Source organism: Rhineura floridana, chromosome 8, assembly GCF_030035675.1.
Source record: "Rhineura floridana isolate rRhiFlo1 chromosome 8, rRhiFlo1.hap2, whole genome shotgun sequence".
Lineage (NCBI taxonomy): Eukaryota > Metazoa > Chordata > Lepidosauria > Squamata > Rhineuridae > Rhineura > Rhineura floridana.
The window spans coordinates 79476501-79495977 of NC_084487.1; the positions used below are offsets into that span (position 1 = coordinate 79476501).

General features: G+C 40.3%; 2 protein-coding genes across 4 annotated transcripts in view; one reads left to right on the forward strand and one right to left on the reverse strand.

Moving 5' to 3' along the window:
• Positions 1-8691: 8691 nt before the first annotated feature.
• ATP23 (ATP23 metallopeptidase and ATP synthase assembly factor homolog) lies at positions 8692-19386 on the reverse strand. Its single transcript, XM_061639879.1, has 6 exons — positions 18701-19386; positions 17996-18041; positions 17810-17891; positions 15854-15991; positions 11091-11174; positions 8692-9138 (listed from the first exon to the last, which is right to left on the reverse strand). Exons 1-6 carry the CDS (start codon positions 18885-18887, stop codon positions 8935-8937), a joined length of 741 nt encoding a protein of 246 aa, XP_061495863.1. The 5' UTR covers positions 18888-19386; the 3' UTR covers positions 8692-8934.
• The window catches only part of RPAP3 (RNA polymerase II associated protein 3), a 30785-nt gene continuing 30286 nt past the window's right edge, over positions 18979-19477 (forward strand). For all 3 annotated transcript variants that reach the window (XM_061639873.1, XM_061639878.1, XM_061639874.1), the window contains exon 1: positions 18979-19441. The gene's annotated coding sequence lies outside the window, so the exon portion shown is untranslated. The remainder of the gene's footprint in view (positions 19442-19477) is intronic.

Here is a 19477-nt window from a genome sequence, read left to right on the forward strand (position 1 = left end):
GCTTTTCATGTTATGGGTGCCACATAGGGTTGCCAGGTTCAAGGCCTGAGACTGATCCTGTATCTTTAGAAGAGAAAGTTAGCCAAGTGCAGGTGTTCTTGCAACCTTGTAATGGGAAAAACCACAAGGTGGAATTCTCCCTTCCCCCTGCACAACTTTTAAACATACAAAAGACCTCTTGGTTGCCAGGCCCAGCCTCCAAGAGGTCTTTTGTATCTTTAAAAGTTGTGCAGGGGGAAGGGAGCATTCCACCTTTTGGTTTTCCCCATTACAGAGTTGAAGGAACACCTGCACTTGGCTGACTTTCTCTTCTCCTAAAGATACAGGATCAGTCTCAAGCCTTGAACCTTGCAACCCTAGTGCCACATAGCACTTGTTCTGCTCTTGTAAGAAATCAGTCCTGTAATGTGGCAGCACCTACGCTTTGGAACTCCTTGGCTATGGACATTAGGCAGATGCCTCTTTTCAGCACCTCCTAAAATCATTTTTGTTTAGGCAAGCCTATCCAGGCATGCTGAAGCTATTGTGTTTTTAAATCTGTTTTTAACTCATTGTTGGTTTTATTATTTTGAATGTTTTTAAATACCTGTCTTTAACTGTTTTTGCCAATAATTTTGTTTTAATTCTTTCTGTAAACCACTTTGAGATTTTTTACAATAAAGCAGTATATAAATGTAGTAAATAAAATACATAAATAAATTTTGGAATCACTGTGGCCCTTGAGTCTCTTCCCACTTTTAGGAACAAGGAATCTGCCTTATACTGACTCAGGCCATTTGGTACCATCTAGCTCAGTACTGATGACATGGACTTGCATGGGCTCTCCAGGACTCCAGGCAATAGCCTTTTCCAGAAATTGAATTTTGGACCTTTGCATGCAAAGCATATGCTCTACCACTGAGCTACAACCCTTCCTCTGTTCAAAAAAGTATCCTTTAAAATTGTTCTTTTCAATTCACTCTTGAATGCACATCATACCTAGGGCAGATCCACACCATTCATTTAAAGCACATTCAACTCCCATTTGAAGCACATGAATCACATCACAGAATCATGGGAATTGTGGTTTGTTAAGGATGGTGAGATCTATAACTGTGAGGGGGAAACTACACTTCCCAGAATTCTTTAGGGGAAGTCATGCAATTTAAATGTGAGTTGGATGTGTGTTAAATGTATTGTGTGGATCTGCTTAATAAACTTTGCCTGCATGTAAATCACTTCAATTATTATTTTTTAATGGAAAAGAACTATAAAGTATACTGGGTGACCATGGACTACTCATCATCTCTCAGCCTAATCTGATCCTTAGGATGAAAACAACAGAGGGGAACCATGACCACCCCAAGGAAGAAGGACACACTTAAAATATAGAGGAAAAATTAATCTACAATCATAGTATAAAATCAATACTTATTGGGATACAGTATGAAGAAATAGTTATATAAGAATGACTATCAAATATGTTTACTATTTTCACAACCTGTAAAGATATTTATAGTGCAATGCTATGTTTGTTTACTCAGAAGCAAGTCCCAGTGTATTAAATGGGGCTTATTCAAACAGGGAAGTGTGCAGGGAAGTGTGCAGAGAACTGCAACCTCAAGTGATAAGGAACTTGTTCCTTCAACAAGCCTTTTAAGTTGAGACCTTATCTCAGTCTACCTGTGTTAGAATTGCTTTTTAATGTTTTTAAACCTTTTCTTTTTTAAAAAAGATGTTTTTTAAAGATTTTCTAAAAATGTTTTTAAAGATGTTTTGATTTAATATATTTTAAAGTCTAGTTTTATGATGTTTTAAAGTTTAATGCTTTTGTTTGCCTCCCTGGGCTCCTACTGGGAGGAAGGGTGGGATATAAATCAAATAATAAATAAATAATAAATAAATAAACATTCACCCAACCCAAAATTCAGAACCATGTCACTTTAAGCTTTTTATGGTTATTGGATTATACTTGTTTTATGGTTATTGGATTTTAAAGGGACTTATTTCTTATTGTGAACTGCCTTGATTTCCAGTCACCAACCCTACCTCACAGGGTTGTTGGTAAGACTCCATATACACACACACACTGCACATGTAAAAATACATACACCCCATATAATAGTTTATTGTCAAACCAGTTGGTCATTGCAGAACATTTTTTTTAAATCAGTATTAGTTTCCTACATAATAAAAGCAGTGATACCTAAGTAAGCCCTGCCTAATTGCTTTAAAAATAGGATTGAAGGGGGAAAGATTTACAACACAAAGATAATTCTTTGCTATGTTCACTAGGGCTACCAGACCTCCGTTTTTCAGCCAGAGACTTCGGCATCTAAGGCCCTTTCTGGTCTCTGGTCAAATCACCCCCAAATACCTGGATCTCCGGCTTTCCAGTCTCCCGTTCAGCTGTGCATGTGTGCTTCATGCATATGCTGAAGGCTCTGGCAGCCCCTTCCCAGGGGAGCCATCCTTGCTCTCTACTTGCTGGGAAGGGGTGTGGGCAGGCCTCTGCCTCCCTCCCCTCCGCGTGCTCACCCCAAGAAGCAGTGTGCAGCTGTGGCTGCAGACAGAGGATCGCCCGGGCAGAGATTAGGATGCTGGAGCGGGCAGTCCTCGGCTGGCATCTCTTCTCTCTCCTGCCACCAGGGCTGGCAGAAGAAGGGCAGGAGGAGGAGCACCCTGCTGGATTGGAGCAAAGGCTCCCCTGGTGCTCCACACTATAGGAGACGATGATGACCTCATGGAAGGGGAGAGAAGAGAAGGGGGATGGATGACTTGTGTGTGTAGCAACCAGATGCGGGACAGCCCCCCCAGGTTTCAAAAGTACCCAGAAATTCCCCTCTCTGTGCCTTCCCCTCCTATACCCGATGCTTAGCGAGGCCTCCCTCCCTCCCTCCCCGCCTGCTTCTGCACAGCTTCTCCCACCCTCTGCAGCTGCCTTGCAAGCTCAGAGTGGGACAGAGACTTCCAGACATCAAAAGGACTCAGGTAGCCTCCAGTTCTAAGGCCTCTTGGGGTTTATAGTCCTTTTCCCACCACTTCTCTGACTCTGACCCGCCAAGCAGAGAGGATTCTGGGAAATGTAGTAGCTCCTTCCAGCACTTTGCCCTTATCTATATGAAAACAAGGGTAAGCCTGACGTAGGTTTTGTGGGCATTTGGCCTCTTTTGCACGTGACAGCACTTTTTAAAGTAAAAATTTACACACTGAGTATAAAATGTACATTTTTGGTCTCCAAAATGAATGTACTAAATATTTTTAAGCCAGTTCTGTGTGCTACTTTGCTTTCTAAGAACTTTGAGTATATCATCTTTAAAAGATCTCTCTCCTTCTCTCTATAGACTTGAGGTCAGCAGATTTCCCTCCCCGGGGAAGCCCCTCCACGCACCAACTCCTCCCCTCATAATATTGCCTTTTGTTTTTCCTAGCCAGGCTTCTGGATTGGGCAGGCATTTAACTGATGAAGATTCCCCAATAACTGGACTTCCCTACCAAGAAAAGCTTTACCAGTTCATTTATCTTAGCACAGGGGTTTCCAAACGTCTGGGTGGTCCGTGGCGTGTCAGCATTAAATATTCATATTGATTGATTTATATTGATTTTAAACTGTATTTTTAGGGCTACAGTTCCCAGAGTGGATGAACAGTCAATCGCTCCTCCCAGACAACTCTGGGAAGAACTCTGAAGGAAACAACTCTCCTTACTGTAAGGCCCTTTCACTGTAGCTGCCTTAGCCTCTAGTCATTTTAACACAGCAAGCAAAACTTGGTTTGGGGGTAAAGGGAGGTAAGAGGTAAAGCACAGTAGTCCTATAGGTGTAAGCCTGGAGTATGTTTCAAGCCAGTCGATCTTCGACAAAGCCTGAAGTTTGCCTTTGAAGCAAGAGAAACATTTGGCTGGATTTTGTTGCTGTTTTTTCATTTTTTAAATTAGATGATTAAGAATCAGTGGCTATTTTAACAAAAATAGAGTCACGTAGGCAACTGTATTTATAAAGACAACATTTAAGCTTGCTTCCCCTTTTCAAGAACTGGAATAAAATGACCAAAGTTACCTAGAAATTATGATTTAGTCAAGAGGTCTACAACCAACATTCATCACTTCAAGAGTTTTTCAAATTTTAAGTAAACTAGTCTTTATAGATTACAGCAAAGCCTTTGACTGTGTAGATCATGAAAAACTATGGAATACTTTAAAAGAAATGGGGGTGCCACAGCATCTGATTGTCCTGATGTGCAACCTATACTCTGGACAAGAGGCTACTGTAAGGACAGAATATGGAGAAACCGATTGGTTCCCAATCAGAAAGGGTGTGAGATAGGGGTGTATTTTATGACCTTATTTTTTAATCTATATGCAGAACATATCTCTACAATACTAGGCTCCTTTCCTCTGACAATGGCCTTCTGGGTGACTGGCCTGGCCTGAGGGCACTTAAACCCTTTTTGCCAGAAACAAGCTGGCTATATGTTCCCTACCCAGGCTCCATCTTTTAGCTAAGATTTCTATCTTAATTTCCACTTAGAGAAATGTTTTGTATGAATTATATGCGCCAAGCAACTGTGGTTGATGCTTAATGTATCATGCTTAATGACATCACTCAGGCCCGCCCCCAAAATCTCAGGGTTTGGGATGCTTTTGGCCTCGCAACCCTAATGTTCACTCAAAAATCCCATTAATTTACAGCACAATCCTTACCATGTCTACTCAAAAGTTAGTCCTATTGAATTCAATGGGGTTTATTCTGGGTATGTGGGATTAGCATTGCAGCTTTACTCCTAGAAAAGCAAGTACTGGATTAAAACTTCAGATTAGGAAGGTTTTCAAAACAGTGCCGTCTTCAACAGCCCAGGAAAATTTATACATGCTTGACTCCTGCACACAACAGAGAAAAAGACTGAAAGCTATATACTTACTCAATGACACAATCTAGGAAGAAATGCAACTGCAATCCATAGTGTTCTGCTTCCAGAATAATAGACACACCAACATAAAATCAGAGACACAAAGTGAAAGGCTTTCTTCTTTAACCATACTGAACACTGCTGTAATGTGTGTCTCAAGTCTGAAAAGAAGTATAAAGTTTTGTAAACCTGTGTAGAAGCACAGATGCATTCTGCCAGCACTATAGCATGTAAACCAGATGGGTGTGTTCAACACAAACATATGAAAGATAAAGATTAGAATCCTGTATTCACTTACCAGGGAGAAACGTCCACTTCATACTTTGGAAATTTCTTCTGAGTAAACATGCATAGGACTGTACTCTAAGGCTGAAATTCTATGTACATTCACATGGGACTGAGCCCCACTGAACTCAGTAGGGCTTATTTCTGAATAGACATGCATAAGATTGTTCTGTAAGGCTATGATCCTAAACACATCTAGCAGGGTGTAGGGATGAGCACATCTGTTAATGTTGGTTTCTCTCAGTTTTCCAGTATTAAGTTTAATTCTCCCCATTTCCACATCAATTTGCAAGCAGAAACGCTTCATATTGGGAAGGTTTTCAAAACAGGTTATGAATAAGACAAATCAACTGCCCACTATCCTAACAATGTCTACTCAAAAGTAAGTCCTATTGAATTCAATGGTGTTTATTCCGGGTATGTGGGATTAACATTGCAGCTTTACTCCCAGAAAAGTGAGTATTGGATTAAAGCTTCATATTGGGAAGGTTTTCTAAACCCTGCCCTCTTCAACAGCCTAAGGTTTGACTCCTGCACACAAGAGAAAAAAACCCTGAAAGCTATATACTTACTCAATCCATGAGATTTTTCAGATAAACAGGAAAAACCAACAATTTTCTGGCATTGCAATGGGGTCTAGGCACAGCCTGGAGGTCAACAAATCACATCCCTGACTTCACTTATTGGCTACAATCCTGAAAGGGTGGGGATAGCGCAGCCTGCTAGAGCTGATTTAACAGAAGTTGTGGGGGGGGAGGTGGCTGACATTTTGGTGTATATCTTGTGAACAGACCACCTAGAAACTTAATTTTTTTAAAAAAATTAAAGCCGAGAGTCCGGAGATTAAGGTGACTCACCCGGGGACACGGAGAGGACTCCCAAAAGCTGGAGTATCTGGCCAAAAACCAGACACCTGGCAACCCTAGGAGAGGAAGACATCAACAGCCTAATTTGAAATAGCCAGCCAAATCTTTTACAACAGGCCTCTGTAGCATTTTAATATTGCATCCCCTATAGCAATTCTATTTCTTATAGCCTGGGAATCTCTAGACACTGAAATCCTCTAATAACCCTGCTGTCTTCTCCTGCAAACATAAATAGCCATAGGCAATGGCACCATATGATTTCCCGAGAAGGTTTCCATAAGTTCTATAATCAATCCACACTGTATGTTCAGTGCAGGCCTCTTAGGGGGGCTCAACAATCTATAATCTTGATTGTAATTTCCTCTGTGTTGACATTTATCTTTTGTCTCAGTATTACTCTATACAAACTGATGACCATAATCCTCCTATTTGTTTACCATGCATATATTATGGCATAAACATGGAGGGCTACAAGCTCTTGCAACTGAAGGGGGAGTGCGAGTTTCTTTGCTAAATACTCAATGCAATATCTGCACAATTATTACTATACCAAATATCCATTCATGTTTTTTTGAGAACAAGGTAACTTTTTCCCCAGTGGATAATAAGTAGGTCTGTACACTAGTTCTGCTCAAATCCAGGATCCCAAGCAAAATTTAGCCAATTCAGGTCAATCTAGAATCTGGCCGGATCAGGCTGAGGCCGCCCCAGATTGCCACAGGTTAGATTAAGTCCACTCAGAGTGATCCAGAACTGTCAAAAGGGGTTCTGGTGGTGAGGAGAGCTGAGAAGAGACATATATAGCCTGAGTGCATCTCCTCCCCACCCCTCCTGACTGCATGTTTAATCAGGATTTTAAACCCTGATTCAACAGTCAGGAGGGGAGGGGGAGGAGAGGCACATCTCCTTCTTCCCCCCAAAAAACTGTGCGAAGCCCCTGAATTGGTTCACAAGGCCTAGATCTGGGTCAGATCAGCCCTGCATTGTCTTGGGTTCTATTGGAGCCACACTGGAATGAGAGGCCTGTGCACAAGCCCTAACAATGAGAATGTCAGATGGTCCCAAACCTTAAGTTTGTCTGTTACTTTTACAGATGTATTACACATTTCATAATTATGACATTTTCTTTGATGTTTAGAACAACTTTGTGAGTTCTAACACCTAATCTGGGAAAATGAAATCCTTATGGTCTAATTATCCTTTGCAGGCTGCCCATCTGAAGGATCTTTAACCTGATACATCCTTACATGCATTTGTAACTGGTATCACATACTGCCTCAGTGTTGATTGTAGTCAAATATTTCAGACAAACATATACTGCTCGATATATGATTCTGTTTAAATGTATGCATCCTCTAAGCCAGTAGTTCTTAACCTTTTTTGGACATCTTTCAGAATCTTATGAAAGTTATGGACCTCCCACAAATAAATTCACTAACAAGCAAAAAAACCTCGCAGTTTAAGAATGTACCTATAGCCAACAGATATTTCTATCAAACTTTAAAAAGCAGGGAAATTGGGCAGCTATAGTGAATGCACCAGGGGAGCAGGAGACCTGACCTCCTCTCTCAAATATTGTACTGCCCAACAAATTTGTCAAAATGCAAACACCATTTGGGTTGGTCTTTCACAGTCCAATCCACTTCCTGCATAGCTTAGAAGAATTTGTTAATATGTGCCTCTGAGCATATGGTGAGTGGTGACAACACATGCAATCAGCCCAAATAACAGAATCAAGACATGTGCTGTCCTAATCTTGTTTCAGCAGGGAGGAAGCAACATTAAGAAAGTTGATATAGTTCAGATAGTCACTTTCAATGTTTGATTTACTTTGCAATTTTAGTGAAGTTTCCTATAGTAAATCATTTTCTTTTGCTTCTGCATTAGGTAGTTGTTTTTTAAGTAAATGTCCCATACTAGATAAGAACCAAGTGAGAAAAGGCACAAACTTTTCTTTTTTGCTGCTCCCTTTTGGGTTTTGGGGTAAGGAGGACACACTAGTGCCCAATCCCAGCTACATTAAAAATGTGAATTTCTCCATTAATTTCTATGGGCAGCTCTCAGTTCTGTTCCTGGACACATTTTAAAAGACCTCCTCAGTGTGTGAAACAGGAAATGACCTCTCCAGCTAATGAGATGATGCTTTATGCATTTCTTCACCTTCTTCAGCTACTCCAATTCCCTTCTCATCTGGTTGTCAAGAGTTTTTCCTGTCTGTCTCTCAACACTCCCTGCCAGTGAATTCTTCAGGGGTTGTTTTACCCCCCCTCCCATACTGCTTTATGGGTATTTTTATTTCTGCAAACCTTGGAGCTCCCCCAAGTCTGCTGGTACCTCCCTATATTTTGGCTATATAATGGTAGGCATTGTCTCCTGAAGAACAAAACATATACTGTGTGTGTGCGTGCACACACACACATAATTTCATGGCCACTAAACACAATCTTAATTCACCTGGTTTTAGAGATTCCCACACACACTTTTAGGGTTTTTTTCCTATAGAGCTGTTGCACTTCTGCAAAGCTTGGGGTTTCCCCAAGCTTGTTGAAATCTCCCTTTTGTCATGGTTGGTGCTGTTTTGGCTACATAAGCAATGACAGCCACCTATGAACACTGAAAAGAGAGGGCCAGATAAACAATTAACAGAATGGCATTTATTCAACCAAGGATGAAAACCAAAACATTTGCGAAGTTAATTCCCAGTAGATAAGTCATATATACTTTTATGTGTGCGCTGAAAAAATTGCTAGATTAATTTGTATGCTGAATAAAACACAGAACAAAAAACAAACAGCATGAACATTCTTTGCTGCTCATGGACTCATTATCCTCACAATTAATCTTCTGAAGATTGTCCTCAAATGTTGTAGCAGAGAGCTAGAAATGAACATTGTTGTCTATAAATTTGTGTAGTATCGGTCACGGTTTTGAAAATCTCTATATGCATATTTTGCATCTGATTTGCTGTGAGGTACTCTGTCAAATGGTTCATGATCATTGAAACATGATTCAAAGACTTCATCCACAGCTTTCTCAGCCACCTCTTTGCTGAGTTTCCTAACAGCCAAGATGGAGCGAACAGCTCTGTCTCTTACACAGGACTGAGAAAGGAGAGAAACACAAGGTCAGAACAGAAAACATGAAGTCTTGTCAACTGATGCACTTCGTAAAATTGGTTATTATTAAAAAGCCACAGAAAAGGGTTTCAAAACATATTGCTAACTAAAATAAAGGGGTTTCTGCCAATTTCCCATATTTGGCACAATCTTTGGAAGACACCAAGATCCTCATCAGCCAATATCAAATTGCTTATTAGCTGAGCCACTCTCCTTGAAGAATAGCTGCAGTGGTTGCAGCAAACCTGATATTAGTTCTATAAAAAATACAATTTTGTTATACCTAGAACTCCCTTAACTTGAACCTTGAATATCTGGGTTTCCTGATGATGACTTGGGTTCAGACTTAAAGCACAATCCTAATCTGTAACTATTTCTAGTTGTCACTATTTGAAGTGTAATCACTTCTAGATGCCATTTTGAAATCTACATCCCATCATGTTGTGATGGGAACTGGAGTCCAGCATCTAGAGGGCCAATAATCACCACTGTTTCATTGTATTTGTAAATGAATGTCTGAAGATTCAGCACAGGCAAAAGAAAGTACTGCTTCACACAACTCATCATTAAATTGTGGTATTCACTCCCACAAGATGTAGTGATGGCCACCAACTTGGATGATTTTAAAAGAGGATTACACAAATTCATGGAGGATAAGACTATCAATTGCTACTAGCTATGATGGCTATGTCCCATCTCAATTGAGGGAGGCTGTACGCCTCTGAATACCAACTGCTGGGAATCACAAGTGAGGAGAGTGTTGTGCTGAGGTCCTGTTTCTGGGCTTCCCATGGACATGACTGGACATTGTGAGAACAGGATGCTGGAATAGATGGGCCTTTTGTTTGATCCAGAAGGGTTTTTTCTTACATATTCCTGTAACAATGTCTACTCAGAAGTAAGCCCTATTGAATTCAATGGGGCTTACTTCCAGATTAAGAAGGGTTAAGATTGCAGCCTTACAACATACTTAGAGAAGACCCTTTGAAATCGGTGAGACTTGTTAGTCACAACTAAATCAAGCTACATTGATGCCAATGAGTCTACTTTAAGCATAACTAAGCCTGAATCCAACCCAAGATGAATTCAAGGAGTGCTGACCAGTTACTAAGGCAAGCCTATGTAAAATACTCTTGCTTATCTGAACATGTGATTACCTACAAACTACAGTGAGCAATTCTTCCACTTGACTAATTGAACAAACATCCAGCCTGGACAAGCAAGCAAGTGGTAAGCTTTGTCTGTCCACCACAATAGCGCTTCTCCCAAACAGAAACAAGCACATTAAGAGTGGGGGAAGGCTGTTTCAAGAGCATTGCCATACACAGCCATTAGAACAGAAGGAAAGTGTCAGCTTCCTCATCTGAACCTTTTAAGGCTATTATCCTTAAAGAAATGGAGGAGTCAGCACCCTTCATGTGCTCTTTCCATCCAAGAAATGAGTGCTGCATGCAGAATTCCTTTCCTGACATGGAAAGATGGTATATAAAGAGCATAGATGGTGGGTAGAAATAGACAGAGGGAAGGCAAGTGGGTAGGTTTGAAAAGCTGGAGTAATGAACAATTTCCGGATTACTTGGACAAATGTAGATGCATCCTATAGCAGGTATGGAAGCACATCTTAGATGCAGCACAAGTAGGTGTGTCTGCGTGCAGACTAGTATGTTAATGATGGGAACAAAAAAGACTGCTGACCGATAGCATCAACGCAGGTTTGCATTTTCTCCCATTCCTATAGGCATCTCTTTCCTTCTCTGGCATTTTTTTTCCTTTATAGATTCACTAAACTTCAAATTACAGAGGAACCCTACCTCCACATGAAGGCAGTGTATAAATCTGATCCTTCTTATTTATTTATTTTATTTATTGTATTTATATACCGCCCCATAGCTGAAGCTCTCTGGGCGGTTTTCATTTATGACTCAGCATCAACTTACCTGATGATGCTGCTTCAATCCAAATTTAAGTCGGGTCATTTCAGTTAAGAGAGAGCAATCTCCACTAAGATTAGCAGCTCGAATCTATATAGGTACACACAAGGAAAACACAAAACCACTGAAACTGAATGAAATACTCTGACAAAAGCAACAACTCCTTAGAGTACTTTGCCAAAGTAATCAGACTCCTGACCAATGCTCTCATATTACTGAATTACAAATGGTACATTTTTATTTATTTATTTATTTATTTTATTTCAATTTATATACCGCCCTTAGCAGAATAGCTCTCAGGGCGGTGAACAAACATTGTAATTTCTTTCTGTATATTTTATTTTTAAACAATGAAACTCAAAATCAATTATTGTAAGGTGACATTGGTTTTATGTTGAGAAATGTTTATAAGAAAAAAACTGACACATGTTGCTTGCATGAATATTCAACCCCTGTGCTGTGGAAGCTCCCAGTTTATACAGATGAAAAAAATTGCCCTATTGAGAACACAATTACCTTACCATTGGCTTCCACCTGTGAACCATTAAAGTTGCTGTCACATTGTCAGGACAAAAACCCCACTGTTGAAGGATCATTGGTCAGGCTGTGGATCTGAAGGAAAATGAAGACCAAAGAGCATTCTACAGAAGTGAGAGATAATGTAATACAAATGCATAGATTAGGAAAAGGGTACAAAATAATATCCAAGTGTTTCCATATCCCAGTAAGCACGGATGGAAGTGGAAGCTGCATCACACCACACAGACACTGCCAAGGAAAGGCTGTCCCTCAAACCTCAGCACTCCAACAGGGAGACTTGTGAGAGAAGCCACAGAGAGGCCAACAATCACTTTGAAGGAGCTACAGAGTTCATTGGCTGGGAGGGGAGTAATGGTACACCAGTCAACCATATCAAGAGCTCTGCATAACAATGGCCTGTATGGGATGGTGGCAAGAAAGAAGCCATTGCTCAAAAAGCACCATCTGAAAGCACATCTGGAGTTTGCCAGAAAGCATGAGAGTGCCCTAGCTGCGATGTAGGAAATGGTTTTGTGGTCAGATGAGACCAAGATAGAGCTTTTGGGTCAAAACTCAAAGCACTATATGTGGCGCAAACCTAACATTGCCCATACTTCAAGACACACCATCCCTACAGTGAAGTGTGGTGGTGGCAGCATCATACTGTGGGGATGCTTCTCATCAGCAGGGACTGGGCATCTTGTTAAAATTTAAGGAAGAACGAATGGAGCAAAATACAGGGAAATACTGCAAGAGAACCTGCTTCAGTCCACTAAAAAACTGAAGCTTGGGAGGAAATTCACTTTTCAGCAGGATAATGATCCCAAGCACAAGGCCAAAGCAACATTGGAGCAGCTCAAGAACAAAAAGGTGAATGTCCTACAGTGGCACAGTCAAAGTCCTGATCTCAATCCCACTGAAAATGTGGTGCTCTTTGAAAACTGCAGTCCACAAGCGACGTCCAACCACCCTGAATGACCTGGAGCGAATCTGCCAAGAAGAATGGGCCAAAATCTCTCTGACACTGTGTGCAAAGCTGGTACATACCTACCCCAAAAGACTTAAATATGTAACTACAGCGAAAGGTGGCTCTACCAAATATTAATGTATGGGGGTTGAATATTTACGCAAGCAACATGTTTCAGTTTTTTATGTTTCTTACAAGCATTTCCCAACAGAAAACCAATGTTAATGGGGAAATTTCATATATCCATATATGATTTCTATATAGCCACATATATAAGTTGGAAAACACATTTTAAGGAATATAATGAGTAGGAAACTTATAACCAAATAATAGGTCTGTGGTTCTTGAACTTTCAGGGACCCAAACATAAGCAAAATCAGGCCCGTATGTGATTAACATTTGATAAATCGTTACGTTGCTTAAGGCCATAGATGTGTAGAGCATGTTTCAATAACTACAGGGTTACCAATAGGCTTGGCCGATCAGAAACAATAGAATATGCTATGTGCTGGGTATGCATGGCAGACCAATCATAATAGTATAACGTCGTGCTTGGTAGTAACTGGTTTCAACTGGCTTAAAAGAACATCAGTCAGGGGGACAGCAGAAACAATGGTAACATTAGTCCAGCAGACAGAATATTGGAATAGGAAAATGCTTGCGTATGATGAAAGATTACCTGTACACATGTTCATGTAACTAGATATTAGAGTTACCTATTATTATCCGATTGGTTTAGAAATACTGTAGGAGGGTGCAACCTTTATGTAATGCTTTAAGGAAATTGTATGATTGGTGAAATGATGTCACATGCTGTGCTTAGTAATGTATAAAAGATCTATAAAGACAGTACAATGTTGCAGTCTTCGCTAGATGCTCTAGGGAGGCTGTCCTTGTGTACGCTTGTATAAAATAAAGGCCTTCTTTTGCCTGGAGCCTGTGTTCTCTAAATTCTTCATGGACCCCCGGTCCAAGAACCCAAGATTCCATGTCAATGTTACCATACAATAATTGATTTTGAGTTTCACTGTTTCAAAATAAAGTATCATACAGAACAAAATTACAAAGTACCATTTGTAGTTCAGTAATATGAGACCATTGGTCAGGTGTCTGATTGCTTTTGCAAGGCACTATAATCGCATAGCTCCCAAGAGTTCTCTGGCTGAGATGGCATTAGCTATAGGTCAGTCAATACAACAGGTCATGTCCTCAAAACTTCCTCTTAATGGCTTTGTACTCTCTTCAAAATTTGTCTCATAATTTTTGAAAAAGAAATTCCCAGTTGTTGTAATGATGAATACTTAAGATTTATATTTATTTATACTACCAATATTAAGAAAAACATCACTGCCGTGAATCATAAAATTACATCTATACAACAAATACAAAATGCATCACAAAATCAACAGATCAATTAATGCATAAACATAACTAGGTTCGCTCAGGGAAAACTTGGATGAACTGGTGAGATTTAAGCAGGTGCCTAAATGCCAATACTGTAGGTGCCTGCCTGATATTAATCGGACGAGCATTCTGAAGGGCAGATGCCACCACTAAAGGACCTAGTTTTAGTGCACATAAGATGAACCTCAGGAGCATAGCTTACAACTAGCAGTCTCTCTCCTGAGGACTGAAGTGACCAGACAGCACTATACAAGGCAACACATTCCCAAGTTGTTTAAGGGTTTTATATGCCAACAGAAATATCTTAAACTTGGCCTCGTAGCAGATCAGCAGTCAGTGCACCTCTTTCAATATGCGGGTTATGTGCTGTTGATAGGACACCACCTTGAACAGCCTTCCTACAGCATTCTGCAGTAGCTTCAGCTTGTGAACCAAATTTAAGGGTTCAGCTTGTGGACCAAACTACATACCTCCTCCTTTAGAGGAAGGGTTGATAAAAATCATTTTTAAATGGATTTTTAAAATTTAAATCAGATTTCAAATTTTTCTTAAAGCAATTAGTAACAAACAGAGCCTAGGTCAAATATATCATCATGAATATACAACTTCTGATTATATTATATCAGTATGTTAACAGCAGTTTATAGAGATGGGAGATAATCTGGGCCAATTCACATTCTACTATTATTCCACTTTAAACAGTCATGGCTTTCCCCAAAGAATCCTGGGAAGTGTAGTTTGTGAAGGGTGCTGTTAGGAGACTCCTATTCTCCTCAGAGAGCTACAATTTCCAGAGTTATTTGGGAAGAGGGACTGACTGCTAAACCACTCTGAGAATTGGAACTCTCAGCACCCTTCACAAACTACACTTCCCAGGATTCTTTAGGGGAAGCTGTGGATGCTTGAAGTGGAATGATAGTGGAATAAATGTACAGTGTGAATGTGGCCCTGATCGGTCCTATTTTGCAGGTGATGTACATGAAGGGCACGTTCTCTCTCTTGGTTTTGCCTCTCTCTAAGTGCAAAGATAGAGAAGGTCAATGAATAGAGAATTTGGGGAGATGGAGTAGATCTCAACAAGGAGGCCCCTGAAGTGGTAATCCAACTCTTAACAGGAATAGCCTCTTCTGCAGGTGTAGAGAGTTTTTCTTCTTCCTTTGGACTAATTCATTCTAACTGAGAAATAAGTTGGGAACTGAAAAAACAGGAAAGCTTATATTTCTTTTCCAGAGAATGAACAAGGAAGACATAGGTGAAGAAGACTGAGTTAATTGTACCATCCAATATTTTCAGTTTTTCATGGTGACTTGGATGAAATTGCCTCAATTTTTTTTAAAGATCTTTACATTTATCTAAAATAGTTAACCATTCAAAAATTGTATGTGCATGTTTTGTTAATGTTGTTGTTTGTTGAAGAAGAAAACTAACCAGAACAATAAACAATCTTATTAGAGGGAGTGCAACTGGCCTGAATATATTTATTACATTTTAATACTGCACACTACCTAGTTATTCTTCTGCTAAATGGCATATAAATCCATATAATACATACATGAATAAAATCAACTGAATGCCCTCTTTTAAGAGCACCAGTTGAGGTAAATTCTAGCAAGTACACTTTAAAAATTCATCAGGTTGATCAATTTCTGAACTAGTGAAATCACAGAATAATTATAATGGTCCTGTGACCTACTACATATATGGAATTTCCAGATGCCAGCTGTATTAACAAGCCTTGTTTTGCTACATGTGACAAAAAGGGAGCTAGGGGTGAAGCAAAGAAAAGTCAAGAAAATATTAAGTAGACTTGTACTAAGAAGAGCATTTTTAGGCTAGATATTAAACATGATCTTAGCAGCATTATTAACTCACAACTTACCTCTGAACAAGCTAAATGCTTGACATTATTGAACCAGTCCACATGTGCACGGCAGTGATCAAAAGCATGGATAAGTTCATGTGTAACCACTCTGTCCATATGAGACTGATTATGAATATTGTTTTGGCATAGAACAATCTACAAAGGAAGTAATGGGGAAAGAATTCACCAGATAATTCAGAAGATATTTTTACCTACAAGTGACATGCATTTTTGTTTTATTAGCCCCAAAGAACGTAAATTTTTTAAAGGTTTTTTTCCTGTTCTTTATATAGCAATGCTGAACTACCCACTGAAATTTTCAAGTGAGGAACTTTGTGGACAGCCATCACCTGGCTTATTTCTCTCCAGGTCCCTCCTCTCCCAGCCACAACTGAGGTTGTCAAAGATGGGAAGAGAGTCAAGTCTCCTCTCTCTCTCCCCTCCCCAAATACACTTGCTATTGTATGATGAAAGCAGTAAAATGCTGGTGCAGGTCCTACCATACCCATGACATTGCCATATCAATGAAGGCATATTAAGATAGGGAAGATTGCAATGTAGCTTCTCCATTTCCACCTTTGCCTATAGTAGTGGTGGGGAACCTCCAGACTGTGGGCCTAATGAGGCCAAGCATGTGTCCCAGTTTGGCCCATGACATCAGGTATGGGGTATGTAATAACAGTGCTACAAGGAATTGGGAGCTTAAAGTGATCTCTCAGCTGTTCCTTTGCAAGCAGAGCTCAGTGACAATCAGCTGACCAGACCCACTGGAATCAGCTGCACTAGGTAGTTTCCCATTGGGAATTTCCTGCTGCAGCCAAGAGGGCCCACTGTCAGCGCTGGCTGGCAGTCAGCGAGTCCCTTTCATTATTATTATTATTATTATTATTATTATTATTATTATTATTATTATTATTATTATTATTATTAGGTTTTTATCCCTCCCTTCCTCCCAGCAGGAGCCCAGGGTGGCAACCAAAAGCACTAAAAACATTAAAACATCATAAAAACAAACTTTAAAACACATTAAAACAAAACATCTTCAAAACGTTACTTTAAAAAAAGCAATCAAAACATCTTCTAAGATTAAAAACATTTTAAAAAAGAAAGTTTAAGAATATATTAAAAAGCAATTCCAACACAGACGCAGAGCGGAATAGGTCTCAACTTAAAAGGCTTGTTGAAAGAGGAAAGTCTTCAATAGACGTCAAAAAGATAACAGAGATGGCACCTGTCTAATATGTAAGGGGAGGGAATTCCACAGGGCAGAGGCTGCCACACTAAAGGTCCACTTCCTATGTTGTGCAAAACAGACCTCCTGATAAGATGGCATCTGCAGAAGGCCCTCACCTGGAGAGCGCAGTGATTGACTGGGTATATAAATAAGACATGAAGGTGTGCTTTTATTGACACTGCATCTTCACAGGGGCTCACTACTCACTCCACTTTGTCCATTTGTAGGTATGTTTTGAATCCAAATTGGACATGCAAATAGACTGCAAAGGGATTTCTGCTGTAGTTGCCAATTAGCTGGCCAGATCCAGTTCCCCACTCCTGGTCTATAGTCTCCCCTTTTTGAAGAAAGAAGCCTATGGTTTGCCAAGTCACTGTGCTGCTTGGAACAAAAGCAACTTTCCTTTCCTTGCTACTCCAACAGGAGTAATTTGTCCGACAGCAGAGAGTGGCTCTGTGGGTATGTATTTCCATGAGAGACCAGACCAGGACTATCTGTTCAAATACTGTTTAACCGAATGCCCCACTTGAAGTGAATCCTTATGTCTTATGTAATTATTTTATTAAATTGCTATAATACTCTGAAAAAAAAGTAAGCATCAATTTAGAAAAACCATGAACATGACCCAAACTGCTTAACAGTAAAGTCTTTAGTTTTTGAAACAATTTTATTTTGCTAACATGAAAGAGCATAAAATTATCTGATGCTCCCAATGCAGCAGCAAACCGTTTCGTATCTACCTGTGATGTTGAAGAATCAAATCCTCCACTGACACACCCATCACATTCTTCACATGAGAAGTGTCGATCTTTGAAAACGGTGCTAAAAGGTCCACATGCAAGTAGAATGCAGGTATTAAAATCAAATTCAAGTAGGAATACAAATACAGTAAACATGTACCAAACATGGCCCAAAAATTCTCTTACCAACCAGAATTCTTCATAGCATCAAGTAGCAGTTTAGCATATGGACCTAGAACAAATAAAGCAATTATTTATTCCTAAGCAAGTGACTTGTGTAGAGAACAAAAGGTACAGATCACATGTGGTTGGCAATTAAGCAAAGTTTATTTATTACAGAAATCAGTGTCCAGGCTTCTTGGAAAGAAAAAGCTTAACGTTGCCAATTGTAGTTTAATAGAGACCAGTTTTCTTGTCACAACTTGCTTCTGAGTAGACATGGTTAGGGCTGCACTGTACAATGATAAAAGTTGTTATTAAATTTATATCCCACCTTTCCTCTCAGAAAGAGCCCATGGTGGCAAACAACAACATTAAAAAGACTTTAAAACATCTTTAAATCAAACAACTTTAAAACGTATTAAAACATCTTTAAATTCATATTAAAATGAAACATCTTTAAAAAACTATCTTAAAAAGGAATTCCAGCACAGGCGCATACTGGGATAAGGCCTCTACTTAAATGGCTTGTTGAGAGATGAAGGTCGTCCAAGCTTCCAGTAATAATTTTGACCCGGAGCAGCATAGGTGCCAAGTATTTGATGGGATCGTGCTTATGAGACAGATGGAAGGAAGGGGGCTCAGCTTTTCTGGGATAGAGGACAGCGGTTCATCCATCACTCCGTGACCAGAAACCTTCCCAAACTGGGACTACAGCGGCCAGGTACTTACTGGTGTCTAGGGCGATCTTCAGCATCACCTTGCACTTATGGTTGCAAGTGAAAAGGCTGTTATACAAAAAGGACTTCGACTTGTTCCCTTTTCCTCGATGTCGGTCTGGAAACAGGCCGTACCCGAAATCATCCTCGTCTCCGTCGGATCCGCGACTCCCTGGGTCCTGTGGCTGCTCTGGAGACATGGGGCGTCTCTTTCACTCATTCAAGAACGGCAGGACAAGCATGCCTTCGGCTACTTCCTCACCTCGCAGGCCACCGTAGCGACACCTCAGAGCACGGCAAAGGTCACTCAGAGCACAAACCATAGACAGAGATCCTCTCTATAGTGCTGGTAAACCTCTTTTGACCAAAAAAAAGAAAGAAAGAAAAGTGAAGGAAAAACTCTACTACTACTCCCCTCACATATTTTGTGCCAATCACTAACGTGGTTTTCACATAGCGAGGAGGAGGAGGGAAGGCGGAAGTTAAACAGATAGCGGCCGTCTCCATGACACTAGAGGCAGTGGCGAAGCACAACGCGCATGCGGATTTTTCCCCTTGAGCCTTTTTTTTTGTCGTGCAGTCATCCCTAAACCGTAAAGATTGAGAGTCTTTTCTATCATCACTACGGTTACAATTTTTTAAGGGCTTGACGTCACCATTCCTGTCTCGTGGTATTCTGAGAGAGGAAAGCGGAGCGCTGCTGTGGAGTGGAGGCTAAAAAGCGCGAGAGGGCGAGACCGAGAACGCACAGCAGGTGAGGCTGTGGGAGTCTGCGCCTGTACCGGGTGCC

Excerpts from the sequence above, each read along its gene's own strand:
- ATP23 (XM_061639879.1), bottom strand. The coding sequence starts at position 18,887 with ATGTCTCCAGAGCAGCCACAGGACCCAGGGAGTCGCGGATCCGACGGA. Across the intron at positions 17,892-17,995 it reads GCTATGAAGAATTCTGGTTG|CACCGTTTTCAAAGATCGAC; the intron begins GTAAGAGAATTT and ends TGGACCTTTTAG. Across the intron at positions 11,175-15,853 it reads AGCATTTAGCTTGTTCAGAG|ATTCGAGCTGCTAATCTTAG; the intron begins GTAAGTTGTGAG and ends GTACCTATATAG.